This window comes from Phalangium opilio, unplaced genomic scaffold (assembly GCF_054372755.1).
Source record: "Phalangium opilio isolate 3A_F unplaced genomic scaffold, DU_Popi_V2 ptg000048l_1, whole genome shotgun sequence".
Lineage (NCBI taxonomy): Eukaryota > Metazoa > Arthropoda > Arachnida > Opiliones > Phalangiidae > Phalangium > Phalangium opilio.
The window spans coordinates 2,606,281-2,625,446 of NW_028324170.1; the positions used below are offsets into that span (position 1 = coordinate 2,606,281).

General features: G+C 35.1%; 2 protein-coding genes across 2 annotated transcripts; one reads left to right on the forward strand and one right to left on the reverse strand.

Moving 5' to 3' along the window:
* Window positions 1-1,165: 1,165 nt before the first annotated feature.
* On the forward strand, window positions 1,166-5,080 carry LOC149673667 (uncharacterized). The gene is made up of 2 exons (XM_089839331.1): window positions 1,166-1,772; window positions 3,425-5,080. Exons 1-2 carry the CDS (start codon window positions 1,627-1,629, stop codon window positions 4,308-4,310), a joined length of 1,032 nt encoding a protein of 343 aa, XP_089695457.1. The 5' UTR covers window positions 1,166-1,626; the 3' UTR covers window positions 4,311-5,080.
* Window positions 5,081-5,123: 43 nt separating this feature from the next.
* LOC149673668 (uncharacterized) lies at window positions 5,124-17,216 on the reverse strand. Its single transcript, XM_089839328.1, has 5 exons — window positions 16,866-17,216; window positions 8,749-9,050; window positions 7,720-8,009; window positions 7,025-7,108; window positions 5,124-6,929 (listed from the first exon to the last, which is right to left on the reverse strand). Exons 2-5 carry the CDS (start codon window positions 8,976-8,978, stop codon window positions 6,247-6,249), a joined length of 1,287 nt encoding a protein of 428 aa, XP_089695454.1. The 5' UTR covers window positions 8,979-9,050; window positions 16,866-17,216; the 3' UTR covers window positions 5,124-6,246.
* Between the last annotated feature and the right edge of the window lie 1,950 nt (window positions 17,217-19,166).

Sequence of the window (19,166 nt, forward strand, 5' to 3'; positions counted from 1 at the left end):
ACTGCCAAGTGATACGGTATCTCGGTATATTAAGTCGTGACGTAAGCTACGCTTTCTCTGGAAGCGTATACACGTCTTGAGTTCTACTTTCGTATCCAAGTGCGTTGATCCCGACTTCCCTTTCGCGAGGCGATATCTGAACTTAGCTTTCAGTTTTTTTTTATGCATAGACAAATTTACATCCTGATTTTTTTAGTCCTAAAGTCACTGGGAACATAGTCTTTAATTTTCAGAGAACTTTCAATAACGAAAATTAGTTTTACCACTTGAGTTTAGAATCCCAGTAAAAGTAATTCCGACTGACTGATGACAATCAACCCTTTATTATACGGAATAACGTACGCTGCTATAGTTCTTAATACATTATAAGCAATTAAATTCAATATTTTTACTCAAACATCGTATAACTAAGCATTCTGAACAGACGTATAATTAATCTAATCATAATTAAATCAATTAAGATATGCATCGTTAAACGTGGAAATGACATTCCCCCTTTTCTATAAAGTAGATAACCTATTGACCGGCATTGTCCTAGATTTCAAAAATCATTCCCAACAAAACAAACAACTTGAACTTTCAGGTTAATAATAATAAAAAAGAAAATAATAAAAAAAATCCAGGAAACTTATTTTTATAAACGTGTTTTACACCTTAACAATCGCTTATACTATTTTTACGTAACTACAGGAATTGTCTTGAGTTGAAAAACGAAAGTCGAAACGTTAGTTTAACTTTCGTTTAAACACTTTAAAGCTGTTTAAAGTCAAGGGATAGTTAAGTAATATATAAGTCTGTAGTACCGGCAAAGGGACCCAACGTTGCTCGTCAGTTTGTTGTTACTTTTCAGGTCGCCATTTTAAAAGATGGAGGCAAATTGAAACTAAAATGACATAGCTAGCCAGTATAGAGAATTTTCAGTTTAGTTGATGGGTTAAATTTCTGGAGGAGAGCTAAAATCCACCAATATGGCTGCCAGAAGAACTGAGATAAGACTTAGCAGGGTTTGACGTAGTATTCATAAAACTGTAAAGTCTCTATCCTAAACTTAATGAAATCGGTTGAAGATTTATTTTTACATTATTGGCCGCCATTTAATTCAAGATGGCGGCGAATTGGAAAAACATCTTAATAGAGCGTGCCTACTAACTAAGAATAACATCCCTGCAAATTTTCAGCCTTCCAGGTGAAACAGTTTGGACTGACCATTGATTTTAAGTTCGTCAGACAGAACTTGAACTTACATAGATTCTAATAGAGATAGTGAAAACTAAACTTCTAAATTCAAATTGAAGTATATACTACTATCTCTTTGAGGTAGAAAAAGGAGAGGGGAAGAGAGCATTTCCTCCCCCTTTTTTAAACAGGGCAGGATATATATAGGGAAATAGAAAAAAAAAATTGAGGTAAACTTTTGCCGTGGTATACTCCAGTCAATGAAAAGAAAGTTCTTTTTTTCTTTATGTCATGATTTTGAAGGCAGTAGTGAAAGTGCTTTAGCGGTGGTGGGTTGATCTAAGTAGGAACAGAATGGTTCCGACTCGTAACCAATGGATATCGCGCCTTGAATCGTCCATACTTTGAAATTTACTATTTCCCGCCAAAAGAACCCTTTCGTGAATAACTATGCCGCGCGAGGGTCAGAATTTTTATGACGTCATTCAAACTGGCGTAACAGTACCGGGTGACGACGGAACTACCGGAAACCCGGTTTGGTTAGATACCACCAAAATTAAGAGGGCCAAACAACTTTACCATCAACATTTTGCAAGGTAAGTTAATGATTCATACATGCCTTCAGGGTTTTTATAGTGGTTTATTGACACGTTCTCCTCATTTAAATCCCAATGATACCTCAATTTATAACTGTAGTTCTATAAGAGATTCAGCGAAATCTTTTGAATATGTCATAGCCCTATTTCTTCTCTTTCCAATGGTACTAAATTCTTGGGGTTACAATAATCGGGGCTCGAGTCATTTAGTAAATGATAGGGACACCACTTTGGGACGTCAGAACTCTGGTTCATAGAAGTCCTCTCCATAGGATTAACATGGGCTTATTTACAAGATAATCTTTAACTCCCATTCTATAAGATGTACAAAGAAATCCTTTGGATATGTTATAGGCCTATTTCTTCACTTTCAAACGATACCTAATAGTTGGGGGTTTCAATAACAAATGAGTAAATAAAACCGCAAAATGAGCGACCACTCTCAATATTCCGAAAATCAGAAGTTCAACGGAGGAACTTTGGGGGAAAATGTTAGAGCACCCTTAAAGTAGCTAAAAAAAACCGTATATCTTTACTCTTAAGCTCCTGGTCTAGATTTTATTTAATTTTGTACCTTTTTTGTCGAATTTTCAATGTATTTTTTGTTCCTTCCCCCTTAATTTATATATAAAATGATTTCGGATATAAAACCAGGAAGCGGATAACTCGAGGCGGTTTTTTTCCTCCAGTCGAGTTTTTAACATACGGAGAACTATCCTCGTTAAGAAAGATGGGAATAGATTTTTTAGCAAATAAAAATAGCCGACCATATAACTTGTTAGTCGTTTCAAAAAACGCTTCCTTAAAAAAAAGACAGAAAATGAATAGCACCAGAAGTTTATAATACTTCTCTTCGAGAGAAGTGTACCACAAAGCGGGGTTAGTGTAACGTCACTCTTCCCAACATCAGAACATTTAGAGCAAGGTTACTAAACCGAATCACATAACACGATAAATAGTTCCCTCATCATTACTCTATTAGGGTTTAAATATTTGGCAAGACGCGCTTGTGCATTTTGTTCCACGTCAAGACGAGGTTTGTGGGATGATTGCTGGGGTTTTAGTGCCAAACAACTATAGAATTCACCTTACGGTGCGATGCCCATTTGTAGTTTGATGAACGGGAAAGCAAACTAAAAGGGTGAGCCTGGGAAGAATGACGTTACATAACTAAAGCATTAAGAGGATACAGAGTGTCATCCTTCTTCTATTATCCCCTTCTGATAGCACCATCTTGGTTTTTTTGAGCCGCGTCTATCTTTAACCGCTCATGGATTTAGTTCTTACGTATTTTGATAAAAATTAAAGGTACCATCAGAAAATAGAGCTTCAGTAGAGTAATTGCTCATTGTATCATGACTTATATCATTTAAATAACGTTCCTACAAGCGAGAAGGATTTTTAACAAAATGTCAACTAAATCAAATGATAAAGAAATGTTACCAAATATTTAATTGGTCATAACTTTGTCTCTAATGAACTTATATAAAAAGTAGATGTACCATGAGAAACTAGACATTCAGTAGAGTAATCGCACCATGTTTCATTCACCCCGTATTTAAATTACTATCCCTGCTACAATTCTAAAACTTCATCACAAACATCAAAAATTTAAATATATATATTCTGTTATTTTTCCCAAACAAATATAGCATTCTCTTCAGTCACCTATTGGGTTTGACTTTCCTGGTAACCATCCCCAGTATCTTCAAGACCTTAACATTAACGGGAAAATCCTCAAATACCGTCCTGCTATTCCGAAGATACATCAAAACATTATCCCAAATCCGAAAATGGTACGAAGACGACATAGTCAACCCACGATCCGAGGCTCGCGAATCCATTAGGCGCGTACGTCAACAACACTACAGAGTCGCGTCAACGTCATCAAAAGATGGACAAGTACACGTAAGCCAACACGACATGGCTATGACGCAATTCGCGTTCCTCGGATTCATGGTTTTGTACCCTGACAAAATGGGGGTTTGGTGTACCCAAGATGACATTCAATGTTTGGCCCACTTTTGGAGATACGTCAGCTACTTATTGGGGACAGAGGATCGTTTCAATCTGGTCACGGACGACTGGCAACAAACCTTAAATAATTGTCGAACAGTTTCCAAGGAAGTTTACGCAAATTCGGTACAAAACGCTACGCCGGAAGCTATCCGTATGAGTCAAGGAATAGTGGAAGCTATGTCCAGTTTCTTACGCATCTTAAGATGGCGAGCCATGGTGTGTTACCAATTAAACGCCATGAACATTCCAAGTCATATCAAAATGGATCTTATTGATTGGTTAGGATACTTCGCGGGTCATTTTGTTTATGGATTTTTGTTAAAATTCACCATTGTACGATGGATGCACAACTCTCTAGTTAAATACCTCATAGATAACGCCACAAAATACGGCGACTTCTACGAGGCCAAGTTGGCCTACGACAAGGAAAATTGTAGGCCTAGTTTCTTCGAACGTCTACGTCTAAAGCTAATGGCGTTAAAATTAACCGTCTTCCGTAAATCGCCAACGACTGGTTGAATTGAGGAGTTCGTAACGCGTTCGTTGTGAGGTGTTAAATTTGAACAGGAGTTTGTTTATTTAAAAGTAACGGGAACTAAACAACACAGATTCCTTAAAAAAGGGGTGGTATTATTTTAATCAAGGCGACTGACGTAAAAAAGGATATGTGTTTATGACCGTAGAAACGTCATCAAAACGTCAATAAGATATTTTAAAAAATTTCTAAGGCAACTGAAGTGAATCTGTTGTTCATTCCAGCGCATTCTAAATTAATGAAGTCCTGGTTTATATTATTATAAGTAACGTAATAACAATAAGTATGATATACACTTCCCATTGTGGCAATGATAAATTTCTTGACTCAAAAACGGGGTTTGGGAACTCTTAAACCATAAGATATGTTGCATAAGTTTGTCACTGGTTATTCGGGGCTTGTCATGATGTGACGTAGGTGAAACGTCAGAGATTCTTGTAAAGCGACGCCTGGTGAGGGGCTGTCAAATTGGGGCTTAGTACAGACTAAATAGGAAGATGGACTGCAAAACCGAGTGTAGTCATGCAATTCTCGAACTAGCTCTCAGAGTTAGTCTCTAGCATTACGAAGTATAGAAGGTGCCATACTTATGGAACATATCTTATAAACTTGTGATATTTACTAGGTCCTTGGTGTCCATACCTATTGGGTCTGCAGCTCACCCTACAAGGGTTGATTGGACCACTTTAATTGGCAACAAATTTGATTATTAACAAGTTGGGTCATCGAAAACACTCTGAGGGCATTTCATACTTATTGTTTTTACGTTGAAAATTACCAATATTTTAAAATGTAAATTACCTAATAAATTTCTATTTTTATTACAAAAATAATGGGAGAAAATATTTCTCTACACGCTTGGACCCCCAAAAAAAATTTAGAGGGGGTTCAAGCCATCTATATTAAAAACCCTAATCGTGGAGAAAAAAAATACAATACAAAATTTACACTTGGGACTCCTTTTTATCACTTAAACTTGAGCAATGTGTCGATATTATTTCCTAACCATAATATTACTTTTTTTTTTCTGTCTTAAAGACTATTTTAAAACATTATATTAAATATATTAATTTCACGCGCGCGCGCTATTGTTTCACTTTTTCTAGAGGAAAATAATTTGAATATCCTACATAATTACAGAAATTAATAATAAGAAAAAACGACGTTAAGTTTAATCAGAAGTGTTTATATTTAAATTAATTGTGTTTAAATCGCGATGTTTTTTTCCTCGTAAAGTCTATTATACCGGCCTGCAGTTTCGAATATGGTAATCGGAAAGGTTCAAATTGAGACAATTTAAGTCAAAAAACGACCAAATTTAAATAATTGAAGTTTGAAAAAATCGTCAAAATTTTGACAATTTAAGTTTGAAAAAAAAGTCAAAATTTAGACAATTTATATTTAAAAAAAGTCAAAATTTAGACAATTTATATTTAAAAACTATCCAAATTTAGACAATTTATATTTAAAAACTATCCAAATTTAGACAATTTATATTTAAAAACTATCCAAATTTAGACAATTTAAGTTTAAAATTTTACAATGACCTCCCAAATCTATAACTTTCTTACATACGGTCCTATTTTGACCTACTTGGACTCATTTTGAAGCTTCCGATAAACCTAATCGAAATAAGTCGCTATTAAACTCCTTAAAATAAAAGGAGATAGATAAGTTATTAAAAAAAATTCAACCGCACAACGCAACATAACCGCGCGTAAAAAAAGAGGTATTCTTGTTTTTTGTAATATTAATTAGTTTAATTTGAAAACAAGTTAAATTGCAATTAATTAATCCAGGTAGCGACACAGCTGATGCAAAAATACACTTACAGGTAAACCGGACTCTGGTAAAACCAACCGCGAAACTCGAAAACATTTCTTGAAAAATTGAGGTCACGAAAAAAAAAAAAAATTTATTTCATCGGACAGAAGTTGATTTTTGCGAAATATTTTTCGCCTCCGAAGAATTTCGCTTCATTTTCCGTTCAAATTTTTCGCGATTCTTGAGAGTTTGTTTAATTACGACGCGTAAAACGAAATTCAAGAAGTTATGACAGATTCTAAACCTGAGAATATAATTAAAAGTCAGTCTCATCAACCAGTAGCCCGTTTTCTGGTACAAGCCCGACGCGAAATTAACCGGAATATCCAACAATTCGTACCAGAACCTAGCCAAGGCTTCCCAACTTAGAAAAGCTATAAAATGGTTCATGGCTCTAATAATATCTCGACTCATAGTGAGGGATTCCGGTCCCGATTTGAGTAATTCCGGTTTCATACAACCATTCAAAATTTCTTTACACCACGTGACCGTTTCGTCATAGTTACCGTCACAAACGTTGTACCGGTCATCGATACCCAAGAGGTAGCCGATGCCTCGCCAGAAATGAATTAAACACTCGAGGTCCTCGCGCGAACAGTGAATTCCGATCTTCTTGGGGAACATGACGATTAAGCCCAAGAAGGCGAATTGAGTCAGAGCCATATCGCGTTGAGATATGGACAAATGGCCACCGCCTGACTGAACGGGACAACAACCCCTTGACCCTTGACCTTCCTCTCCTGGCAAAGAGAATGACAACGGACAAGTAGCTTGGCGTTCTGAACAGATTGAAATATCATTACAATTAGTTCCCGCAACGTTTATCCGTACGATGGAAGCAATGCCGCGTCATGCAAAAGATCGTGGCACTAACCTATAGTAATTCTAAAGATGATCCGCAAATTAAGAAGTATTTCGCGACCAAATTTGCGTAAGCAGTGATTTTCCAATGAGAACGCTTTACCAATGGATAAGAAAATGACGCTCCTTGAAATACCATGGAAAGGCTAAGAAAATTCAAGGATGAAACCAAATGCAAGGAAATTTAAAGTAACTCGTCGATGAAACCAAAAGCAAGAAAATTCAAAGGAGCTCGTAAATGAAACCAAAAGCAGTGAAATTCAAAGGAGCTCGTGAATGAAACGAAAAGCAGAGAAATTCAAAGGAGCTCGTGAATGAAACGAAAAGCAGAGAAATTCGAAGGAGCTCGTGAATGAAACTAAAAGCAGGGAAATTCAGAGGAGCTCGTGAATGAAACTAAAATCAGGGAAATTCAAAGGAGCTCGTGAATGAAACTAGAAGCAGGGAAATTCAAAAAGAACTCGTAGGATGAAGCCAAAGCAGAAAATTCAAAGGAACTCGTGGGATGGAGACAAAAGCAAAAAAATTCAAAGTAATTCGTGGGATAAAGTCAAAATGAAGAAAATTCTAAAGAACTCGTGGATGATATCTCAAGCACTAAAGCAAGTAAATCCAAGGGAATTCGTGGATGAAACGAAAAGCAAATTGCCAAACATCCAAAGCATAATCGCGGAAAAGCAAGCCAGGAAAAGAAATGTGTAGTCTCACCTCCGACTAGAGTTTGACCGTCTCGACCCTGAGACGAATTAGTGTTGGCTTTATTCAGCTTATCTCCCACTCTTTTATGCATATTTCGTACTTGAACGATGGATTTGTGAGCGGCGTCCGTCGGATTCCAGACATCGCCTTCGTACCATCGTCGGACGTGTTGTAACGTCCCCAAGTACCTCCTGAACAGACACACCATAGAGGAAGAATTCCCCGTTGATAACAAAGGACCGACCATCGAAGGAATATGTACAATCAACATCAGACCGGCCAAGTGAGCGAAAAATATGCTGTCAACCCAAAAACACTCCGGATTAAAATGAATAAATTCGTGTAAGCTGCAAAACTAGGACGATGAATACGTAATCAAAAGGAAAAAAATAATAATAATTCGGCAAGTAATCAAAGAAAAGAAAGTGTATCGAAGTTGCCTCAAGTAAGTTACAAATGGTAGGTAACCCGAAAGGGGGGAGGTTCTTACGTACTCCTAAAGATGGTAATCAGTAATAAGTATCATAATAATGATAAGAATTTTTATGCACTTCCCATTGATTGGAAACAAAATTATTTAATAATTTGGCTTAGCGGAAATTACTCGTAAATTAACACATCTTAAATCCCTGACTTTTCCAGCTTATCCCAATATCCCTGACCATTTTAAGGTGTTTACCAGAGTCCACTCCATCACACCTGGGCCCAAATTTAGCTTTCCTCGAAGCACGGTTTGATATACCAAACGAAATCCCGAACCCTCTAATTTTTAAGGTCGAGTACACTTATCGCTGTTAGGTTACTAATAATTACATACATAAATTCGCAAAAAATGGGTTTACTACAGTCTACAATCTTCAAGAAGGTTAATGAAATCATAAACACGGTGACCTTTTAAGAGACCTAGAGAGGGCGTCAATACAAGTTCAAGGTCAGGCGTGTGTTTAATCTAATTGGCCCAAATCGTTTAGGGTAAAAGTAAGACTTCCTTTATGAATTTCGCGAGTCATCGAGGAAAAAAGTTGTTGCGGGTCTTACCTGAAGAAGAAACGATTAAAGATGTCCCTGGCACGATAAAAACGCTCTCTATCGAGCCACGGTGGAGGTTTTAAGGGCGATGAACCACAATCTCCCGATTCCTCAGAACCACGTAAGAAATATTCCAAATTATGAGTATTTGTCGAGGCATTGCCATTTGGCGTTGCGAGCCTGCTCGACGTATTGTCTTTAGACGTTGTCGAATCCTGGACCACCTCGTCCAGAACCATTTTCTTCTTCGTTTAACCCTTTCGATTTTATTACAGACGTTTTCTCGTCGGCCATTTTTTAGGAACATCTTCCTAAAATAGGGAAGTAATTAATAAAAAAAATATTATAATTACTTTCTAGGGAGGTTGGGTAAGTTTTCGATAGAAATATAAATATATATATATATAGATTATTTCAGGGTATTGTTCCTAATTACTTGACCTAATATTCATTTAAAAGGGAAAGGGTTTTCCCCAATTATATATATTTTTTTTCGTATGAAATATTACGCCTATTTTTAACATATTTAGACCAAAAAGTGGTTCGGGTTAGAGGTCAAAGGTTATAACATAGCTAAAGTCGTTTTCTTCGTGATGATTTAATAAATTTAAACAATTTATTTTAATTAAATAATGAATAAATATTAATTCTACTATTTGACCTAATTAGGCCTAACAATGGTTCAGACTTTGGGGGTCAGGGGTCAAAGGTTATAACATCGCTAAGGTCGTTTTCTCCGTGATGATTTAACGAATTTAAATAATGTCTTTTATTTAAATAAAGAATAAATATATAGTGTACTATTTGAACTAAATAGGCCTAAATATGATTCAGACTTTGGGAGCTAGAGGTCAAAGGTTAAAGTATCGCTAAGGTCGTTCTCTTCGTTATGATTTAACAAATTTAAATAATTTCTTTTAATTAAATAAAGAATAAATATTGAGTCTACTATTTGACCTAATTAGGGCCAAATATCTTTCAAACTTTGGGGTCAGGTGTAAAATAATTTTAGAAATAAAAGTCACCCCATATGAAAACGCTTGTAAGTAAGTCGAATGACATTTTTCGATCAATTTTTAGACAGGGAAACAGCGAATTCCCCAAATATGTTTTTAGAACCGATAAAACATATATATTACGCTATTTTTATGCCTATTTTAGGCCTAAATTTAGTTTCATTTCATCCTTCAATAAGTAATAAACCAGGAAAGTAAAAAATCAATGCCTTAATCGTATTTAAACACGCAAAATTTCGATTCCATATCTTACTTTCAAAATATTATTTCAAATATTTCGAACTGCACAGAAGAAACGAAAATATTTTACGAAAAGCAAAATAAATAAAAATCTAGATTTGTGGATGAGAAAAAATTAGAGCGTGTAAATATTTAAGAGATAAATAAACGTATTCATTTAAAAAATTTAAATAAAAATCATAGTTAGAAATCATGATAATATTAATTTAGAAATGGGTCATGAACTTAAACGCTTCAAAGAAGAGGTTAATCCCAGTATTTTTTACCAAATTAACTATATGCAAATTACAATATTATATAATATACAGGGTGTTCCAAAAAAGGGAGATAGGACCAAAGTACAGGGGGTTCTAGGCGTGACTTTACGTCGCAAATGTAATTTCTATGACGTTTTGCCCGAAGGTACACCCTTAACAATTTATGATTGGAGTGTTTTAGGGATGACCCCCGTAATTAAATTAGAAATCATTGTCTTTCAGCTTAATTAATTAAATATAAGGGGTCATCACTAAAACAGTAATCATAACTTGTTGACAGTTGAAATGACTCACGGCCCACAGAGATACAGTACTTCTGTCCTAACATTGTCTTTTTCTAACACCCTGTACAGTCAATGAAATTAAATAAGAGTTAGGCCTATTTGTTTAGCAGACGACACTGATGGTAAAATTCGATTAAAAAAGTAGAAAAAAATTCTAGCATTCCCTTTCCTTTAATAACCTATTTTGTTTCTACAGAAAAACCGGCTTTTTACAATAAAAAATCCCCAAAACTAATTGTTAATTTTTTTTATATATATATAAAAACCAGCCAATGTTGTTATTGTTTACGAGATTCGTAAACAAACCACAAAAATACGAGATTATATTTACAAACAAAATAATATCATTTTACTTTCAATAGAAATTAACATATTATTAAGGAAATAACCATTTAAATCTAAAACTAAAAAAAATTGAATTAATTAAATATTTTCAAGGGTAATTAAGTTAAATACCACAATAATTCTAATTAAATTCACTGAATTTTGCCCTAAATATATTTAAAACCCAAAATACTATATTTTAATATTCCTGAAAAAAATAAGAAGTTAAAAATTAAGTTATTCCAATATTTTACTAAATTTCTGCGCCTTTTTTTTTTCTTTCAGTTCTCAAACAGGCTATAAAAATGTTTTGAAAATTTTCAAATATATATATTTCTTTTTTAACTTTTTAAGAAGTAAGTTATAATTCAAGAATTAGGTCATGAACATGGGAAAAAGTTATATAAAGTCGTTTTGGAAGATTATTACAGACGTTTCTTAAAAAGAAGAAAAAAAAATAAATAATGATAAAAAAAAGCTTTGGGCAAAAGAAATATAACCACTTTAAAGAGATACTCCCGACTAAAAAAATTTGGTTTTTAATCGAAAGAGCGTATTAAATAATGAATAAATCAATTGGAACCATGTTTTTATCTACAATATTAAAGGAGATACAAGCAATTAAGTTTCCGTAATGGATGGCACTACGCGTTAGGCTTTCACTCCAAGCACTCACTGGAGGAATCCGTCAGGTGGTACTAGGCGACCAATAGGGGTACTTCGCGGAAAAGCCTAACGCGTAGTGTCCATTAGGAAATCTTAATTGCTTGTATCTCCGTTAATATTATAGATAGAAACATGGTTCCAATTGATATATTCATTATTTTAAACGCGCTTTCGATTAAAAAAGAAAAATTGCCTTCTCACTGGCAGTCTTCACTCACACTTAGGATCCCCCAGCCTACAGCGCAGACGCTAAAAAGCGGGATGGAAGGCTAAAGTTTAACCCCAGTATCTTTCCCTCTTAGCTCTTAGTTATCATCGAAGACGAAGTGGTATGTCTATTTTGAATAAATTTAAAGAAAATCATACGATATGGCCAAAAAATAAATGTTAAAAAAGACGGCCATTTTCCTTAAGAAAAATTATCGCCAAAAATTCAAATTTTAAACGCGCATTTCTTTCCTTTAAAACTATTGCGATAAAAAAAACCTAAAAATACCCCAAAAAGTATCAATATAAGCAATAATTGCAAACTAATAAATAAATAAATAGATAGATAAATAGATAAATAAATAAATAAACATTAATTTTAAACATTTTATCACAAAAATATTTTCGAAAGAAATATTGAACGCCAGGGGTGAAAAAAGAAGGTACTTGAGGTACAAAGGAGAAAATAGCGGCTTTTTGCAAGGATTCTCCCTATGTTCTAATAACCTTGATTCTACAGAAAATTCTCTCAGCGCCCGCTAGTGTACGTATTCTGACAGACCAGGCTATCAAAACGCTGGAGGCGCAATTAAAAAGAATCGAAGGAGAAACAAGATTACGCGTTAAACGTTTTTCCTACAAATTTTGTATATATAACTGACTCTTTTTTATATTTTTAAGAAAGCTATAACTGACCATTTGACCGAGTTTTAAAAAGGATTTAACATTGATAATGAAAATCACCAGACTCTAAAGGATACGCTCAATTGATTACAAACATCCTTTCATAAGTAATATACGACTTAAAAGTACGACCCTTAATTTATTAAAACTAGTAATAGAACTAAAACAAGTCCAGGGTGAAAAAAATTTATCCTTGAAATATAGCAGGAAATTGATGAAAAATATAGCCTAGGATAAAATTAAGAGTTATTATTGGGTCCCTTTAAGGGTCTTCGGCAAGGACGCGATAAGTCAGGTTACATGACGTTGTTAATCAAGGAAGGAATGAGGTTTACTCGGGAGGTGACGCAAGGGGTGTTGTTGGCGTCAAGTCACCTCCGGCGGACACAGTTCAGTCGGCAACTAAATAGGATAGGATCGCCTACACGTGTCGTGTTAATTCAAATTTACACGGCACGTTCTGTATCTCGCGCCAAGATTGTAACATCACGCGCATTTTTTTTATCAAATCTCGCGCCAAATTTCACCAAATCTCGCGCCAAATTTCAGCAAATCTCGCGCCAAATTTCAGCAAATCTCGCGCCAAATTTCACCAAATCTCGCGCCAAATCTCATAAAATCTCGCGCCAAATTTCATTAGACATGGAGCGCGTGCCACGGGAATTTTGTTAGCAAAAGAACATAGCGTTATACGATTGGTCCGAGGTGCTATTTCCAAATCATCTAGGAAATCTTAGAATAATTTCAATTATAAAATCATTCGAAGGTATTTCCTTCATGTATCATTACACAAATCGGTCTTATAATTAGTAGAAGAATCCATTTTCCCTTAATCTTTTCACACTCCCTTTAAATATAACAAGTTTGATGATAAACTTTCCCAAAAAATTAAAAAAAGGGGGAGGGGGAGGGAGGGTTCTACTTTTACCTTTTAAAAGCAAAAAAAAAAAAATAATAATTTACCAAATATTTCCCTGTCTATTTCAGAATGCGTGGTGGTGAATTTTACTCGCACTCTATATAGAAAGTGATCAATATCACTTTACACCGATAAACCGCAATAATCGATACGCGATCGATAGCCCATTTATAAAGGTATTGCTTAAATGACAAAGATGTATCCAATTGTAACGTTTTTAAAACTATCAAGTCCCGGAAAAAAAAATCACAGACGCGATAAAAATTGTTAATGGGAATAAAAAAAATAATTTGGCAAACTTAACCCATTCGTAGAATTTCAATTAGTTGTCGATAAAACTGAAGAAGTTAAGGCGATAAAAAAGCGTCAAGATTAACACCAAATTGCGCCAAAATTTAACCAAATAAGGCGCGAATTGTACTTTAATCATGTTTAAACTTTGGAAACGTTCTTACTAAACCCACGATTTTTATGACGCATGAACGACACACCAAGACTTAGTTGAAATATTTTAGTGGAGAAAAAATGATTTACAACAACACACACCATAATCACACCAAATTTTACACCAAATCGCTCCAAAATTTAACCAAATAAGGCGCGAATTGTGCTTTACCCATGTCTAAAATCTGGATACGTTCTGACTAAACCCACGATTTTTATGACGCGTTGAACGACACACCAAGACTTAGTTGAAATATTTTAGTGGAGAAAAAATTATTTACAGCAACACACAGCATAATCACACCAAATTTTACACCGAATCGCACCAAAATTTAACCAAATAAGGTCCATAATATACTTAACCCCTGGTTAAAATTTCAAAAGATTCCGTCCATCCCTAACTGCGCCAACCATAAATTTACCGCGTCACTAGCATACCGTATATAAACATCGATAACTTTAGACGAATTCACTTCAATCTTTCATGCAGGTATAGGTGTTTAAAATGTCTGGAGGGTTTGAATGACGACACACCGATGTAGGTTACGGAGTACTCTCTACTCTGAATACTATACTTTATTAGTTCGTTCGTTGGTAAAGCGGCAGACATAAATTCGTAAAAACGAAATAAACATTTTTCTTTTGTAATAGTCGATACAATATCCTTAAAACCCTTTCTCAAAAATGCACGAGCGAAACTAAAACTTAAGTTGTTTTTCTGGGAAAAAGAATAAGACTTATTTTCCTTAACACTTCATATTCCCTTTAAACTGTCATTTTTACATATTCCCTTGAAGCAGAGAGAGAGAGAGAGAGAGAGAGAGAGAGAGAGAGAGAGAGAGAGAGAGAGAGAGAGAGAGAGAGAGAGAGAGAGAGAGAGAGAGAGAGAGAGAGAGAGAGAGAGAGAGAGGAGAGAAAACTTAGAAAAGAAATAGTTATACTTATGTGAGTATTACGCAAAACAGGTCATATCTCAGACTGCTCTAAATTAGTACATAACCAAGTTTATGACCATGTCTGGGTCAATACAGACGGGGAAGTCTAATAGAAAGTTAATAAAAGAATATATATATATATATATATATATATATATATATATATATTGCGAGAGGTCAAAGGCCTAATTTCAGCCCCTTTTACACGCCCCCACCCCCCTCCCTAACAGCTTGAGTTCAAGACGTTTACTTCCCGGTTTCGCTAGAGAAGCCAAGTACGATCTTGAATAAATGTATTAAATCAGGAAATGATAGCGACGAAACGCTGCTTGCTAAGCCTAACGACTTTTACCAAGGGCGTCACGTGACTACAGTGGGTTCAATTAACCGTTGAAAAAACCCCCGAAGGTTCATTAATAGAACGTGGGACATTTGCTATCTTTATCAAATAAATTCACGCCCAAAGGATAGAGTTAAAAATAAATTATTTAAATTACATTTAGTTAATTGCTTTCGCGTTATTAGTGATGGTGGATATCGCGAGTCTTCGAGGTCAAGGGTCATCCTTTTCTCAAAATCACGTCCGAGCAAAAACTGCGCCATTATGGGGTAAAAACCGTGCCATTCTCCAAGTAAAAACCGCGCCATTCTCCAAGTAAAAACGTATTTTCCATTAAAACCAAAATGTACTTCCAAAGAAAACCAGGCACTTTCCAAGAAAAAAATAAAAAGATGATTTCGCATATTGACAATACATGACGCAATCAAATTATAAGAATCTTGTTCCCACGTAGCAAATAGCGTTTTAAGTATTATAATAATTTCTCTGGAGGGGAAAAGAACTGAATAATATATAATAAAAACTAAAAACAAGTTTTCAATCTGGGGCTTCTTCAAAAGAGTGATCTATTTTTTCAGGAATTCGCATTAACGTAGTACAGAAGAACATCTCTCTGCTCTGCTGACGAGAATCGAAAAATTCCATTCGACAAAAATGTGTTTCTCCTATCTTAATACTAAATTCATTTTAAGGAGAGAAAAAAAATTCTTGACATGGTTTTTCTCTCAACCTCGGAGTCGGTTTCGACCCGGATGTTTTAATCCTGATTTTTCTCTAGACATATAACGATAAACAGGCGGGAAAATTTAGAGAAATATTTCTACACTAGTTCGCGCAAAATTCCCTCGAAGACGCACGCGACGGACCTTAGCAATCAGACTCATGGGTGACAACGATTGATATTTCATAATTTGTACTAAGTAATTAATTAAAGTGATTAAAACTAACTAATGTAGCAGTCGATTGGTAATTGGGGATAAAATTTGGGCGATGATTTTCTTCGCAACTTGGCACCCACGTCTCTGTAAAACCAACTTCAATCCGGAAGAGATGTTTTTTCTTTTGGAATTTGTGTTTTAGGGCGTACATATTTTTGGTACTAGTACCCTCAATATATTAAGGTTATGGAACGTATTTTGAATTAATTATCAATTGATTACAATTATCTCACTAATTCCGTACTAATTAAAAATATATTAAACACTACAGAGTTGTCGCGGACTTTGTTAACAAACTTAACAACATTTAAAGTCCAGACTAAACTAAGCCCAGGCCAAACCAGGGCCGTCGAGAGGGGGAAGGGGGGCGGCAATTTCGGTTAGTTTTCCCGGGGCCCGTACCTTCTAGGGGACCCGGAACACCTCTAGGGCGGTCTCAACGAGGCTGGGCCCCAAACCCTCTCTCCGTTTTACCGGAAATCGTTACTCTTCAGTAGTAAAGTACTAAGAAAGATTTTACAAATTCCAGAACACTACCATCTTTCAAAATGGCGGTTATTGATATACCCAAAAACCTTTTCGTTTCGCGCTAAATATAGAGAGACGTTTGAATATACAATCCGCCATGTTTTAAAAATGGCGCCCATTAAAGTAACCAAAACATTAAAAGGTTAGATAACTTGAAAACTTAATTTGCATATGGTTATTAAAACCTTAACCGTCCTAAATTAACCTTTGACCCTTAAAAACAACTCCTAACAAACATAATCATATATATATATATACAAGTCTTATCTAAGAGAGCGACCGCTCTCCTAGAATATATATATATATATATATATATATATATATATATATACGTTTAAAATTACCTTTGGAACCAAGAGATCCATGGTAGCACGGTAAATCCCAAGTATATTATTTTTCCAAATAATTCCAAATTAAAACGCGAACAAAAACAGACCAAAAATTGAAGGCACAAAATCAAAAGACACAAACAAAAATGTTGATTGTAACGCGCAATCTAAGCTAAAACTACGAAAACTAGGAAGATTTGTCTACACCAGGAAGTCGATGGATGGGGTTTACCCTAGCTGGGCTTCATTGCACGCGTACAGCGAAGCGAGGTATCTCTCTGGTTTTACAGGTATAGATGGTCTAGGGGTAACTACAAGATTCATTCTGGTGTCGGCACGGTTACCTGGATTGGCCTAGATCCGCGTCCAACTGAAGAGTGAACGTCACACAACGGGGGGAGATGCGTTCTTTAAAAGAACAAGGCTATCCATACAAGAGGGGGGGGGGAAATCACCAGATAACCCACCCACCCACCTATTAAATTAAATATCTTCCATTGATTTCTTTTATTCGTGAATTAAGATCGAAGTTGCGTGTAAATATCAAATTTATTTTTAATTTCAAAAATTCGGCTTTCGTTTATCGTTTAAAGTAACTTTAATTTCCGCTCTAATTTGTAAGTAAGAGAGTCAGAAATAATCTTGTAGGTTTAAAAATAATTGGTATTATTTATTATTAATAATAATATCAAAATTATTAAATTAATAAGAAATTACCCATTTTATGACAATTTAAATTCCCCACAGACCCATATAAAATTCCCCGACCTTCACAGGTAATCCAGGTTTTACATGAAAACTGTAATAACTGTATAGTCAATCAACCCGCGTATGCGAGATTTTAGTGGCTAGACGTCACTGCACTTTGACCTTTCACAAACCCAACATAATTAACGATCCCATTAAAACGGGAAGGACACAGTGTAACTGACCATCGATAACAAAAACGCTAACAGAAAACACACCGTTCGCAAAATATCTTCATTGTCTTTAAGATGACGTGTTTACTTTATTTCTTCAAAATATTTTACCCGTCATCATTTTGTTTTTAAAAGTAAAATAAATAAAAAATATATTTTATTAAATATAATTTTATTTTGGAAGAGTTTCCACTAAAAATTATTGGGTCGAAAATAAACGGAAGTATCGAACGAAAATTTGACCAAATTTGAAATGTCTGAGAGATTCTCAAACCACCCTACCTCCCCTCGGTTTCTTATCAGTCTCACTTTGGAGTTTGGAATTTCAAAAGCTCAGAATTCTGGTTCTTTAAGAGATTCGGGGAAATCCTTCCGAGTATGTTGTAGTTCTTTCCAACTACACTAAATACTTGGGATTACACCAATCAGGGCAAGAGTAATTAAACAAAAGGTTATCGATGATATTATTTGGAGTACTCTGGTTCTATAAGAGATACATAGACATGATAATCCGAGTATCTTTTAGCCCTATTTCCATCTATACTTAATACCAGAAGTGAGATGAGACTAGAAGTACTGAGCTAACCAAATTCTTCACTTGGCGAAAGTGAATATTCTTGATAAGACACCAACGGTTGGCCCTCTAGTAGCGGTTTCTGAGTTTCCCTCCAAAACGTGAGACGCTCGCGGCGGTAGACGGCCGAACTAGATTCAAGCACAGGCGTCCGTGTTCCGCGGCTTAAGGTTGAGGGGAAGGGGGTAGGAAATGTTTTTGGAACTCGTCCAATTTTTTTCTCTGTAGTGTAGGAACGATGGAAGCGGCATAAAATCCTCAAATTTGTTCACTAGTGCCAGGATCTACTATCAATGCTTGAGACCTTCACTTCTAGTCTCATCTTACTTCTGTTAATACTTGGGTTTACAAAAATTAGGGCAAGAATAATTAAGCTACTAATTATCAAACTTAACTATATCCTCAATAAAAAATAACTACATCCGATTACTAACTAACCCATTTTATCTTTCGATAATTCTTATCAATAAAAACTTATAAACTTTGAATTCGACGTATATTTATAGAAATTAAAGCTGCAGAACCACAGAGATTTTAACTTAAAAAATTAAAAAAGAAACTTATTTCCTAATATATTAAAGCGGTTCCTTTCAAGTCAGAATTTTTACTTCCGTATTGGGTTCTTTTAATAAAGATCGAAAGTTTGCGCTCGGCAAAGAAAAAAAGAAGAAAAAAAATACTTATTTCTATTTTAGCGTTTAGTATATCTGTGCTGTGTTGCCGTTTTTCACACCCTAAATATCAGGAAGGCAAGTTTTACAGGCTAAATTTAAGAAGAATAAAAAAAGAATAAAGAAAATACATACGAATTTAACTCGTTTT